The sequence below is a fragment of the Panthera uncia genome (genome assembly GCF_023721935.1).
Source record: "Panthera uncia isolate 11264 chromosome B3 unlocalized genomic scaffold, Puncia_PCG_1.0 HiC_scaffold_1, whole genome shotgun sequence".
NCBI lineage: Eukaryota > Metazoa > Chordata > Mammalia > Carnivora > Felidae > Panthera > Panthera uncia.
In genome coordinates, this window is record NW_026057582.1 from 31,678,788 (window position 1) to 31,693,687 (window position 14,900).

The following is a 14,900-nucleotide window of genomic DNA, read 5'->3' on the forward strand; positions in this document are numbered from 1 at the left end:
CAGGCTCCAGGCTCTGAGCTGTCAGCACAGCTGACCTGACGCAGGGCACGAACCTATGAACAGCAAGTTCATGACCTGAGCCGAAGTTGGATGCTTAACTGGCTGAGCCACCCAGGTGCCCCTTATTGGCAAACACTTTAAAGAAGGTATTTGTTGCATGATGCCTTATGAATATATGCCCATTTGTCTTATTTATTAAAAAAAATCTCACTTGGGCACCTGGGTGGCTCAGTCGGTTGAGCATCCAACTCTTGATCTCAGTTCAGGTCATAATCTCATGGTTTGTGATACTGAGCCCCACATTATCACGGAGCCTGCTTGGGATTCTCTCTCTTCCTCTCTCTCTCTGCATCTCCCCAGCTCCTACCCTCTCTCTCTCAAAATAAATAAATAAACTTAAAAAATAAAGTAAAAAGTAAAAAGAATCTTTGTACACATAGGTAGATAGATGTATATCAATATATAAATAATATATATATATATTTTTTATCCCAACAGTATATCCTTTCAGGCTCTGATGACTTTAACCTGTATATGTGGAGAATTCCTGCAGATCCAGAAGCAGGTGAGTATATCCTTAGTATGAACCTACTTAATGTTGGCTCTACTGACCTTTGGCATGCTGTACCCTGAAAGGACTGATCTGTAGCAATAGAGGATGATATTTCTCTCTTAAAGAATAAGCTTATCAGAAAAGCAACCAAAGGAAACGAGCATAAAAATTAGAAGCCAGATTTCACTCTAACCTTCATATAGATCCTTACTGACATAGTGATGCTCAGATTTTTTTCCTCCTAAGAACTTTTCTTTAGACTTCATAGATTTCCATTATGTCCATTTTCACACCTGTAATATTTTTATCTTGCTTTTACATGCTTTTTCTTTATTATCCATCTGCACATTCCTGTTTGTTATGTACAAAGAGTTGTTAGGGCCTCTTCCTTTCCTTTGGCCTCCCTGGTGATGTCAAGTAAAGGGAAACTTTCTTTGTTGATGGATAGGCTCACTCCCTGGATTTGGCTGACCCCAGATATCGAAGAAATTAGGAAGAAATATTTCTGCATTTTCTCTAGATGTATTCTGAAAAACACCTGCAGCTTTCCATAAATTTGGATCTAAGCCATCTATGCTTTCAAACAGCATGGATTGCTCTTCATTCTTGATAATAGTGTCCTCGGCTCAGTTGAGTCTTACACTGGTTGCTTCCTACTGGTAGGAAAATGTCTATTTTTTATTCTCAAGGACAGCTCAATATAGCCATCTGCTCCAGTGATACATGGCATCAAACTGGAAAATGGCCATTAGGAAAGTAATAGGAGACTAAGCCAAGTGTAGTACATAAAATTTGTCTAGTGCTCAGAGTTTAGGGAAGTTGTTGGCTTGCCCATTACTAAATTAACAATATTGTCACCAAATATCTGCCTTTCAAAACTTGTTGAAGCCTACTTTTGATGTAACTATCCTATTACTGTGGTCTGGTTACTAAACAAGTTGCAAAAGGCCTTTTTTCCCTTCTGGAATTTGGAAAGCATGAGGGAAGCAGCTTACCTGTGAAGCACGACCAGATGGGACAGCAGCAGTCTATCTGAACCAAAGCGGTATTCTAGCTCTAGAGGTAGTTCTGTAGTAGGTCTCCTACCCCCCTAATCTTCTAGATTGATTAGCTGGGAAGTAATCTTTGGGCTTAATTTTATCTTTTACCTGATCTAAAAAAGCTCTTAATTATTAAGTCAATGTGACTTTTAAAATAGAAAGTGGACAACCCCCTTCCTGTGGTACTGTTCTCTGGAATCTTTTTCATGTTTGTATAAAGAGAGAACAGAGAAGATTTAGCAATGGTAGTCTAGGTTTTTTTCCTCTCCTAGCTAATTTTTGTACTGATTTAGGGTATGGGCCACAATTAGGCTGACTTTTGTTTTTTTAGAGGGAGAGAGAGAGAGAGAGAGTGTGTGAGCACACACGAGTAGGGGAGAGGCAGAAGGAGCAAGAGAGAATCCTAAGCAGGCTTTCACTTGGCGTGGAGTCTGACATAGGGCTCAATCCCACGGCTCTGGGATCATGACTTGATCCAAAATCAAGAGTCGGACACTCAACTGACCAAGCCACCCAGGCACCCCAGGCTGACTTTTTAAGTATAGATACCTATGCAGTCTTGGAGTTGGCAGGGACCTGATAGCTGATTTAGGATTCCAATATTAAAACCAGGATATGGATACCTAGACTTTCCAAGTATTTTTATAGGCACAGCTGCTTTAAAGGAATTCAGTTCTAAATTCTCAAATTCCATGTGTATTCTTTCATAAAATCAGTATTCCTAAGAAAGTACCCATTCTCCTTCTCCACTTCCCCCTTTCCCTTCTACTTTAGAAAACAAAACAAAACACCCAGAAAACCTTTCAGAAATTTACTCCATAAATTTCTGACCATTTGAACCCTAGAACATTGTGCATTGCTGTGAGGTATATAAACCTCCAAGTTGCAAAAATATATTAGGCTGAAATTGGGGGGGGGGTGTAGGTAATGTGGCAATATTATTTCAAGGAGGAAAAAAGAATAATGTAAATTTTCTATTAAAAAAGGACTAATGGGGCACCTGGGTGGCTCAGTCGGGTAAGCGTCCAACTTCGGCTCAGGTCATGATCTCTCATTTCGTGAGTTGGAGCCCTGCATCAGGCTCTCTGCTGTCAGAGCCCACTTCGGATCATCTGTACCCCCAACCTCCCTGCCCCTCCCCTGCTCGCACATGCACGCACACTCTCTTTCTCTCTCTTAAAAATGAACAAACATTTGTTTTTAAAAAAGGATTCGTAGGACTAGATCCAGCAGAGGAAGCAGTAGGTAGCTCCTGCCATAAAGGTGTCAGAGAGCTGCGGCAACAAAGCGTGCTAGAAGAACTCAAATTCTGGAGAAGGAAGAGCCCTTCCTAGCCGAGCAGAAAGTGCTGACCTTTGTCTTTCCTAGGCGCATCTGGGTGGAGGCTGCAGATTGGGCTGCCTCAGGCAGGCTGCTGGGGGTCAGAAGAAATCAGAATTTGCAATGACCACATGGGTTGATATGACAGAGTACAATCTAGGAGTGCCTCAAACCCATGGCCATTCTTCCCCGTAGGACTTTTGCTGAGTGCTGGGGTTGTCCTGGGAGCTAGGGGGCTGGGCTGGAGAGGCAAAATTCAGTTCCCACCTTAACACAGCGTTTTGGAGGCAAAGGCTCCCTAGTGGGAGGGGCCTGCTCCACTGGGCATTTGCCAGATTGTGAACCTGCACAGGAAAGGAGGATAAAGAGCTAAGCTTAAAATTTCCAAAGGACAGAACATTCAGAACAGCGGACAACAGAGACTTGTCAGACTCCCCATTAAAAGCCCAGGAGGCTTACACTTGAGAATGAGGCTGGACCAGAAAGGCTGAATGAGATCGTGCAATCTTCTGGTGCTTAGGACACAGACTCCAGTTAGAGGAAGGCACCTGCCACATATACCCTCCAGGTCTTGCCTTTGAGACCTCTGAAACCAGAAGTAGACTTATTCCTACTAAAAAAGCAACCAAGCCCTGACCTAGTTCCTCTTGATTAGATTGAGGATGATCAGCTCCTTACCTTATTTTCTATAGAGTGGAATGGGTATGGAGGAAGTCAGCTTTAGTCTGTTAGTCTTCTTGGACTGCTATAACAAAATCCCACAAAATGGGTGACTTTAAGAGCAGAAATGTATTTTCTCTCACAGTTCTGGAGGTTAGAAGTCCAAGGTCAAGATGCTGGCAAGTTTGATTTCTCCTGAGGCTTCTCTTCTTGGCTTGCAAATGACCACCTTCTCACTGTGTTCTCACATGGCCTTTTCTCTGTGCACACACATTACTGGTGTCCCTCCTTTTTATGAGGACACCAGTCCTATTGGAGTAGAGTCCTACCCTTATGACTCCATGTAACTTTAATTACTTCCTTAAAAGCCTTATATCCAAATACAGTCACATTGGGAATTAGGGCTTCAACATTTGTATCTGGGGGAGGCATTTCAGTCCATAGCAGTCTCTATGGTTGTCTCTCCCTCCCCCCACCATACACACACACACACACACACACACACACACACACACTCAGTGTCCAGCATACAATAAAAAATTATGAGGCATAAAAATGTGGCCACTAATAAAGAGGGAAAAAATAATCAGTAGGAGCCAACCCACAAAATTATCCATATATTGAAACTAACAGATAAAGACCTTAAATATTATAAATGTGATAAAGAAAATAGAAGAAACATGGAGAATCTCAATGGAGAATTGGAATCTATTTAGAAAACAATTATGTAGACATTCTAAAACTGAAAACTGTATCTAAAACTAAGAATGCATTGGGTGGATTTAACCTACAGTGGACAGGCTTGTGAATAGAAGGCAGGTCAATAAAAAATATCAAAGGTCAATGAGAACAGAGAATGGAAAGAGCAGAACAGTGTAAGAGACAAGTGGAACACAGATGATCTAGCATATATGAAATTGAAGTCCCAGAAGTATAAGAGAGAAAATGAAGCAGAAATAATATATGAAGAGGTAATAGCTAAAATAATTTCCCCAAACAAATGAAATATACTAATTTTCAGATTCAAGAAACTCAGTAATCACAAACAGGATAAATACAGCACACTTAGGCACATCATAAGTCAAACTCTGGAAAACAAAAGATAATGAGAAACCAAAAGCAGCCTAAGAAAATGTACAAATCACTTATAAATGAGCAACAATAAGAGTGATGGCCAAATTATGGAAGTCATAATATAATAGAATGACATCTCTAAAGTGCTTAGAGAATTAAAATCTGCCAACCCAGAATTCTATATCCAGGGAAAATATCTACCAAAAATGTAGGTTTAATAAAGACATGTTTGCAAAGAAATTATAGAATTTTAATGTAATCACTTACAGGCTTCAATGAATTAATGCATCTATATACTGAGCGTTGACAGGTGCCAACATCATAAAAAGAAAAGCAATTAGACATTGTGTGCCTCCTGATAAAAGAGTACAATACTACTAATAGGCTTGCCAAATAAAACAACTCTGAATAAAACTTCAGGATCCAGCTTTCAGTTTGCAGGAAGCACAGAGGACAGAGGAGCAGATTGTGCTATGGTGTGAGGATACCATCCACAAAACCCAGACTGTCAGAAATGATAGGTCAAATGGCCTGTTTTCTCCAATAAATACATTCTAATGAGAAACAGAGCGGATGGACAGGAGGAAACCTATTGTTTAAGAAATGTAAAAGACATATTAAATAAAACAAAAACCAGGCAAAACTGAAGTTTTAGAAATGCACACTTGGATGAATAAAATTATTAACAATGCAGAGAGGTGATTAATATAGCAATCAGGATAATAGTTGATTAAGGGGGTGGGAAAGGGTTGTAATTGGAATGAGGCACATGGGGCATGAAAATGGCCAGAAAATATTCCAAGTTTTGACCTGGATGTTGGTTATAAAGGGTGTTCAACTTTATGAATCTCCACTTTTTGAGCTATTTTCTAGATATTTTTTTAATTCCTCAAGAAAAAAAGAAAAATTAATAAATACTTATGAATCAAAGAATAAATCACAATAGAAATATAATTTTCTCAACTAAATAAAGATGAAAACATGAGATCCCAGCATTCATCCCATGAACACTGCATGGATATTTGGCCAGATCAGTGGTCTATAAAATTTTCTGTTCACATACCCAACCCCACAATCATTTTTTCTTGAGTTATAACTTACATATATTTAAGTACACTTTTATTGAGGAATAACTTAAAACCTCTGCCAGGATATCCATCATGATAAAGTGCTTGTTCCCCCAGGGTAATGCCAGTGACTAGAAAGTTCTTCCATAAGTCTTACTCTGTTTCCTGGTACTTTCTTGAGTGCTGGCTTAATGAGAATGGCCCTTCTTCCTCTTCATAGCTTTTTACTCATTTGAAGGTAGCACTCGTGTGCTCTTCTAGATCTTCTCCAGAGATAGCACCCCCCATGTTTAGTTTAGCAGTTCTTCAAAGAGATGATGTTTGTTTTCTTTGCTATACTGATTTCTCTCCTCTGGATTTGTTCTACCTCTGTTTAAGGGTTCACTGAATAAGCTCAACAGATGAAGTCTGACCAGGGAAAATCTTGGCTCCTTGATATTTAGTGTGCTACCGGGTGTTTCAGGAAATACACTCGGCATCACTCAAGCTGTTTTTGGAGGCCCCAGAACCCGTGATCTGCTCATACTTAGAGTTGGCTAGGAACTCTGTGGTTTCCACATGGGCTGTGGTTGGCTCTGGATTCCCATCCTTTACTTGATGCTTGGGTTTCTTTGTACACAAGTGAAGAATAGGACGTTATGATTACCTTTCTTGTTGGATTCGCTAACTGGTAACGGAGGGGTTTGTTTTCTCTGTATTGCCCTTCAACATTAGTCTATCACAATAAGTCTGCCCCTTTGATCATTGTCTTGCTTTGTGTGTAAGCACCTTTTTGCATTATTTTTTGTGAACCTTGGCTCATTTAGTGAATGCAGCCTTCCTGCCACTCTTCTGACAACCCACCCACATTCTTTTCTTTTCCCTTGTTCATATATCTTTCCTTTTCCTTTCTATTCTTTTTATTCTTTCTTCATAATTTTCACTATTTTTATAAGTAAGTACTTCTTTTTAATCAAAATAATACAGGTATATATTTTTAAGTCAAATAATATTACAAAACTTTTTTCTTTTTTTTTTAAACACAACAGTTCCTTTCTTTTCCTGTAACTCCTGATATCTTTGAATTTTCAATATTGGACATTCTCTATTGACTTTCTGCTCTTGAAATCAGCTACTTTCCCCGAATGGGAATCTTTGAGCTAGTGGTATTTGCTTGGTAGTTAAGCCATGATTCTAAGAGCCAAATAGGAGAATAGAGCTATGGCTCTCACAGATCTATACACAGATTTGTATTTAATCCCACCCCGAGGTCTCTGCCTGTGTGGGGAATGGGCAGTTTCCTGGCCATGTGTGCTCAGAGGGGAGCATAATGGTATAACTGCCTCTTTATACAGGCTCTCAACTCCTCCTGTTTTGAGCCCTACTCTTAAACCTGGCTTCAGGGATATTTAGAACCCCTCATTTTTATATGTAACCTCTCTATTTAAATGTTAGCAATGAGTTTGTAACTTTAAAAACATTCAGCAGTGTTCGGCAAGCCAAGCATAGTATATGAGGTAGATGCAGCCTTTGGGTTCTAGCTTTGAATGCTCAGATGACAAAAAGTCTGAGGGGAAATTCCTACTTTAATCTATGGCCTCTTTGATTTAAACAAAATATGGATGAGGCCGAGCTCACTCACTCTATGCATGCCTGCCTGCCACTTGAACAGAAGATACTAAGGCAGGCTAATATGGGGAAACTGCCTTGCTTATATGCCTTAATAAGACAAGCCATCAGCACTTAACGCATGCCTACTGTATGCTTTGCAGGGCATACCAAATGCTGAGAGAACTAGTGGAGAGAAGTCCTGAGTGTGAGCCAAAAGCAAGGGCATCCTTTTCTTCTCCACTCTCCTGTTCACAAAGACTGAAAATCACTGGGGGAACTCCAGTTCCAAACTCCAAAGAGCTGAAATGTATTTATTATATAAATGGTACTGATTTAACAAACTGGCTAAGTAATCTGCTTAGGGCTTCCCAGTAGGCTGAGGAAATCATTTTGAGATATAAGACCTAATACCACCATAAAACTAGCTACCTGGCAAGAGTAGGCTGTTTTTTACTTGATATCAAATAACTCATTTTCACTGAGAACAAACTGAGGGTTGATGGGGGGTGGGAGGGAGGGTAGGGTGGGTGATGGGCATTGAGGAGGGCACCTTTTGGGATGAGCACTGGGTATTGTATGGAAACCAATTTGACAATTTCATATTAAAAAAATAACTCATTTTCTAGAAATCTCTCTAAAAATTAGAGGAATGAGTAGAACTGGGAATTTTGCTGTGGCAAAGAACAGCCCCATCAGAATGTTTTGCTCTTCTGAAGTACATAGGAAGAGCATCTTTTTTACGTGGTCATTCTGAAGCTAAAATAAACAGACCAACAGTTATGTATAGAGCCAGTGTGGTGTATTGGAAAAAGCATTAGGCTTAAAATCATACCTGGATTCAAGTCCAGTGCTGCCACTAACTGGCTGATTGAGTTACCTTACAGCAATTGTCTGAGCGTTAGTTTCTTCTGTAAAAATGCTTCTCCTCCCATGAAATGATTTAACAGTTTTGGGAGCTTTCTGAAAACTATGTGTTTCAAATGTAAGACATTGTTACTGCTATGTATATTAAGATACTAGCTCCCTAGTAACTTAGGTATGGAAGTAATGAAGTTTGGCAACATGTGGTGGAGGTGGGTGTCTCTGGAAAATCTTCATATTACTTTCTCCTTCCCTTTCCCCTAATTCTTGTTGTAAAGATCTTTAGGGTTTTCACAGATAGAGTTGCTTCCCTTGAGATATGCCTCTATGCTAAGACCTTACTATTTATGGAAAGAAGCATAATGTAATAGAGTTGGTAGGCCTGTGTTTGAACACCTGATCCATTTGTCTTCTGGATTAGCCTTCGGAAAAATTGTTTAACCGTGCCAAACTTACTTCTTCATCTGTAAAGGAAGAATATTAGCAATATAAACAGTACAACCGTAGTAATAATATCTACCTTCTTAGGGATATTGTTGAGGGTTATTCAATAGCTACTCTATAATGATATTTCTCGTGAAGAAAGCTTTCTCCCTTTTAACTTTTCTCTGAGAAACTCCTTAGAATCTAAGACATTGCCTTCCTCTGGTGCCCTTGTGAATGGCCATTTGAGTTGTTCTTGCATGAGGGTTGCTCTTGATTCATCAGTAGTTAAAGAGGGGGAAAGTTCTATGACAGATTTTTCCCTGAATAGAGGGGAAAAACATGCAGTTTCACTGCCCAGTTGCTGCAGCCACCCCCACGGCCAGCAGGCCAAGGATGTAGGCTGGAAACAGCTGTACGTGCATTTTCACAGGCCCTGCATATGTGTGCGTGCTCTGTCTCTCCTCCTTTTTCTAGACATGCGTTCACTCTCAGTGGGTTAGGCCTGGGCATCTGCTTCTTCCTCCCTTGTAGCTGGAAGACAACTGTTTTAATTGGTCACGAGTAGTTGGTTGCAAACACATGGGAAGTACAGACGATGAAAGAGGAACTAGTATAAACTGACTTTTTGAGCAGTTAAGCGCTGCAGTCTGTGGGGTTCTTGGAGCTTTTCTGACAGCACTGGCTGTCCTCGTCTGGCTGTTTTTAAACTCCTAGGTGGTTAGGTGCCTCCCCACGAGGCAGCCACTGCTCTCTGTATTGTCAGGACCCTGATTGTACTTCTTATGGTTTGTTTGAAACTTAGGGACTCAGGGAGTGTTCACTCAGGCCTTTTGGAATTACTGAGGTTATTTGAACAACCCTTTTAGCTATAGCACGGAAAGAAGTAGTCCCTTGCCCCTCAGAGCAGTAACATCTTAATTCTACTAGTGGTGTCAGGAATGAAATAGATTAATTGCCTCAACAGATACTCCCCAAAATTATTATTTTGGTAATAATAGCTTTAGCTTCCCCCTCCAATGCTTGTTCCAGAGAAGATGATGAGGGGATTTACTTCAATTTGTTCACTTCCTAATTATCCGAACATAAGACATTATGCAAAGCACTACAGGTGATTGAAAGAATAAATACTTTCTTGGCTGCAAAGAACTTCCAGTCTGAGAAAGATGAGAAAAGGGTGTGTGTGTGAACACACTTAATTTAAAAGTGGGTTCCAAAGCCCATAGAAAAGATCATTAAGGGAGTCTTGAAGAGATGTGGAGGATCAGTAAAGTTTTCATGGAATTAGCATTTCAGAGGATTGTGAAGCATAAGGAGGAGTTAGCCCCTTTATTTCCCCATTCTTACTATCGTACAACTGCTGTAAAAGAAACCTCCAACACCGACAAAGGGAAGATGGAGAAACACTTGACAATCCACACATTGGGTGATGGAGCCCACTAACAAAGATTAGGTCTTGTCCAGTATACTTATATTCCACAGGCACATCTTTTCATTCATTTGACAAATGTTTATTGACAACCTACTCTACACGGGCAGTGTTCTAAAGTGTTGGGATATACAGCAAAGGAACAAAAGATCCCTGCCATCATGGAGCTTATACTCTACCAAGAGAAGCAAACCATAAACAGTAGACACAGTAGGGGCACCTGGCTCAGTCGGAGGAACGTGCAACTCTTGATCTGGCGATCGTGGGTTTAAGCCCCACACTGAGTGTAGAGATTACTTAAATAAATAAATAAACTTAAAAAAAAACAGTAGACACAGTAAATTATGTCTAAAAAGTTAGAAGTGCTATGGAAAATAAATAGAGTGGAACAAGGAGGATAGGAAGTGGTATGGAGGGGGCAGGGAAATGTAATTTTTTTTAGATAGGATGTTCAGTATAGACCTCTTTGAGGAGATCCCGTTTGAGCAAAACTTCCAAGTGGTAAGGCAGTTAGCCATGCAGAAATCTGGGGGAAGAGTATTTTAGGTAGAACTAGTGCAAAGTTCTGAAGCGAAACTGTGCCTCGTGTGTTTGAGAAACAACAAGGAAATCAATGTGTTGAAGCAGAGTGAGGGAGGGGGGAATAGTAGGGGTTGAAGTCACAGAGGTAAGTGGGGCGCAGGGAGTGTCCCTATAGGCTGTTACTGTGGGTGAAACGGGGGAGCCATTAGAGAATTCTGAGCGGAGGAGTGACACAATCCAGCTTATTTTAACGGCATCGCTCTAGCTGCTGAGTTGAGGATAGATGGTGGGAGTGGGGCTGCCAAAGATAGGAGTGAGGACTAGTAGGAGTCTCACATAACACAGGTGACTGGTGATGGTGGCTCGAGCCAAGGTAATAGAGGTTTTGAAGGGAAATGCATCAGGATTTCCTGATAGATTTGCCAGGGGAAGAGGGGAAGCAGGTAGCATTTGAGATGTCTCTTAAACATCCAGGTAGAGATAGATATTGAACAGTTTGGATATAGAGGTATGAAATTCTAGAGTTTGAGAGAACGTTCTGGACTAGAGATAAAAATTTGAGTTATGGTCATATGTAGGTTGTATTTAAAGCCATAAGACTGGAAGAAATCACCAAACAGGTGGGCATACCTAGTCAAAAGAAGGAGAGCAAAGGCCGAGCCCTAAGGCATTCAAGTGTTAAGAAGTCAGGGAGAGGATGGGGCGCCTGGGTGGCTCAGTCAGCTAAGCATCCGACTTCAGCTCAGGTCTTGATATCATGGTTCGTGGGTTCAAGCCCTGCGCTGACAGCTCAGAGCCTGGAGCCTGCTTCAGATTCTGTGTCTCCCCCCGCCCCTTCCCCGTTCACGCTCTGTCTCCCTGTCTCTCTTTTTCAAAAATAAATAATGAACATTAAAAAAATAAACAGTGAAAAAAATAAACATTAAAAAAAAAAAAAAAAAGTCAGCGAGAGAAGCCAAAAAGGAAACCAACAAGGAGTGACCAATGAAGTAGCAGGAAAACCAAGAGACGGTGATCCTAGGAAGGCAGTGAAGAAAGGAGAGGTAACTACGCTGGATCTTGCTGATAGGTCGAATACGTAGGATGAGGACTGAATGAAACCTTTGGATTCTCTGGTGACTATCACCAAGCCCAAGTCTTCTTGCTTAGGAAAGGACTAGGTAATTCCAGAGATTTGATTTCCATTATATCATTTGAATAATCACTTACCTGATTTTTCAACTTCTCTCCTCCCCCGCCCCCCCAAAATAGTACCACTCCTTTAAGTATTTGCCCATCGTCTTGCCCTATCAGTACATTCTGCGGGATTTTGTTTAATATTCCAACCTAGAGCCTACCAGATAAAGTTATCACATGAAATGCTACAAGCTTTTCATTTACTGTAATCTGTCATTTTTACCTGAATATTGAAGGGTTTTTTTATACCACTCTTAACAGTATTCTCAGGGCACCTGTGTGGCTCAGTTGGTGGAGGGTCCCACTCTTGATTTCGGCTCAGGTCATGATCTCACAGTTTGTGAGTTCAAGCCTCACTGTCAGTGCAGAGCCTGCTTGGGATTTTCTCCCCCTCTCTTTGCCCCTCCCCACTTGTGCTGTCTCTGCCTCTCAAAATAAATAAAGACTTTAAGAAAAAACTAAAAACAAACAAAAAACCCACAATATTTTCCTGGGGAACCTGGCTGGTTCAGTCAGAAGAGCATGCAACTCTTGATCTCTGGATCATGAGTTGAAGCCCCATGATGGGTATAGAGATTACTGAAAAAAAAAAAAATAATTAAAACCTAAAAAAAATTTTTAAGCATTTATTTTTGAGAGGATAGAGACAGCGTGAACAGGGGAGGGGCGGAGAGATGGGGAGACACCAGATTCAAAGCAGGATCCAGGTTCTGAGCTGTCAGCACAGAGCCCCATGCAGGGTTCAAACTCACGAACCGTGAGATCATGACCTGAGCTGAAGTCAGATGCTTAACCGATTCTCTCTCTCTGCCCCTCCTCTGCCTGTGTTTTTTTGCTCTCTCTCAAAATAAATAAATAAACCTAAAAAAAATTTTTAAGCAAACAATATTCTCCACTAGTTTCAATTTAACCATTTGTTAAGTCCTTTTTTTTAACGTTTTATTTATTTTTGAGAGACAGAGTGCAAGTGGGGGAGGGGCAGAGAAAGAAGGAAACACAGAATCTGAAGCAGGCTCCAGGCTCTGAGCTGTCAGCACAGAGCCTGACACAGGGCTCAAACCCAGGAACCGTGAGATTATGACCTGAGCTGAAGTCGGAAGCTTAACCAACTGAGCCACCCAGGAGCCCCTGTTGAGTCCTTATCTGTCCAATCCTCTTATTACTATGTTGGATATGTCAGCATAAATCTTGGAAAATCAAAGATATTTACTGTGTTCATGGGGGTCAATACTCTATTGCTTGGAAATGCAAATTTATCTCCTGCCATCTTAATTTCTTATCTTCCATCAGCCCCTTACAGTCATCTGGTCTTTGTTCCTGGTTCCTCACTACCACTTTCACACTTCACCTTCCCTAATCTCAGTGTTACCCATTGTTTCTCCTTCCCATCCTCGCAAAAGTGTTTGTCCTACCCATTAATTAACAGAAGGGGGAAAAAATCCAAAAACTCTGACAAGAAAATTAATACTGGTATTTTATCCAGGTTGATTTGGGATTTATTTCATTACAAAATACTTAAGTGTCCTGTTCTATAGCCCCAAGTGCCACTGAAGACCTCTTCCCAATGTGATTGATAAATTGTGTTAGACTAAAGCATCAAGAAATCTTGACCAGGTTGCTTTTACCTTTTGAGTTGAAAGCATAGTCATTCTTAGAGGATTTTGTTGAAACAAATAAAATTGACAAACAGAAGTAACTGAAGTTGGCAAGAAATGGGAATGTTGTCCTGACCCTTGAAAGTCCTAAGGGGACAAATCTCTGGCTGAATGTTGTAGGAAGAGGAGCATAGCTAAGGAAGGGGGAATGAGGGCCTATACACTTAGCGCCTTGTCTTCTCTGGAGGGACGCTTGGCCTTGGCATTTTAGAAAGGTCTTTATCAGGGTTCTAAGTAAGGTATTTTCTCTGAGTCCCTTGTGTTTCTTGGAATCTTGCTAAGATAGTCAGTTACTGATACTGGAATCTTATGAGAGGCCCACTCCTTTTCTTTTCTAAACTCTTGCAGTAAAATAGGTAAAGCCTGTTTATAGCCTTCTTCACCTCCCTGGCATCCCTTCTGAACCAAAGGAAAGATGGAGATATAGCAACTTTGGCCTTGACTTAAAAAAAAAAAACAAAAAACCTACAAAATGATGCCAACATGTTTGGTTGGGCCAGACAGAGCAGATGGCCCAGCACAATGATCATTGGTTTGTACAGAAGTGTATAAACAAATGACAGCTCAAAAATGAGTAAGGTGGCTCTTCCCGGGTATGTGCTTTTTCATTGGTATCCATTATTAGTGATTAGGTCTTGACTCAGCTCATGGGGTGAGGTTGACCCTCACCAGTCCCGTCACCACAGTCTTAGAAATGATCCTGAAGGGAGAGTGTGTAGATTATGTAGTTCTTAGAAAAAAATATTCCCTGCCTGACTCCTGCCAACTTGATCCTGCTATCGATGGGCATGGTCTGGCTAGGTAATGGAGAGGGGAGACCCCAAGTTTTTACTGATAGTAGCATCTTGACCTTAGCCATTTCAGAATGAAGAAATCTTATTTATACAAATCTCCAGGAATGATAAAAATTTATTCTCTAAAAATCATTGTATCTAACTATATACTATCAGCTATATTCAATCATTCAAACCTGGAAACCAGGAGGACTATCGAGAACCTCCCTGAAACCCATTCATTTTTCTGATTTTGAGTACACAGCCTTGGATACCTTAAACACATGGCAGCCGTAATTCTTCCTGTACCTGTTTTTACCATCAGTCTCTTGGTTCTATGGATTTCCTCTTTTTCAGATTTCCTAGGTATCAGTTTGGGTGGGAAGAAGGAGAGAAGATCTGTATTAAAATTGCTGGCGTGCCTGGGTGGCTCAGTCGGTTAAGCATCTGACTCTTGGTTTCAGCTCAGGTCAGGATCTTACAGTTTTGTGAGTTTGAGCCCCCATGTCAGGAGTGTGGAGCCTGCTTGGGATTCTGTCTGCCTCTCTCTCTGCCCTTCCCCTACTTGCGATATATGTGTTTCTCTCAAAATAAATAAATAAACTTAAAAAAATTGCTGCCAAGAAGAGAAATCAGATGAGGTCACATAACATGGAAGAGCAATAGAAAGTTTTCCCATGGTCTCAATTTACAGATGTGGGTACCCTTTCACTTATTCTGCAAGTCCAAAAGTTACTGTAATTGTATTCCAAATAAC

The 14,900-nt window shown here is 40.8% G+C and overlaps 1 protein-coding gene across 4 annotated transcripts in view; it reads left to right on the forward strand.

The window, feature by feature from the left end:
• DCAF5 (DDB1 and CUL4 associated factor 5) overlaps positions 1-14,900 on the forward strand; it is a 103,848-nt gene that overhangs the window by 77,453 nt on the left and 11,495 nt on the right. For all 4 annotated transcript variants that reach the window (XM_049612583.1, XM_049612584.1, XM_049612585.1 and 1 more), the window contains exon 7: positions 499-565. In XM_049612583.1, coding sequence (XP_049468540.1) covers positions 499-565 — 67 coding nt within the window. The remainder of the gene's footprint in view (positions 1-498; positions 566-14,900) is intronic.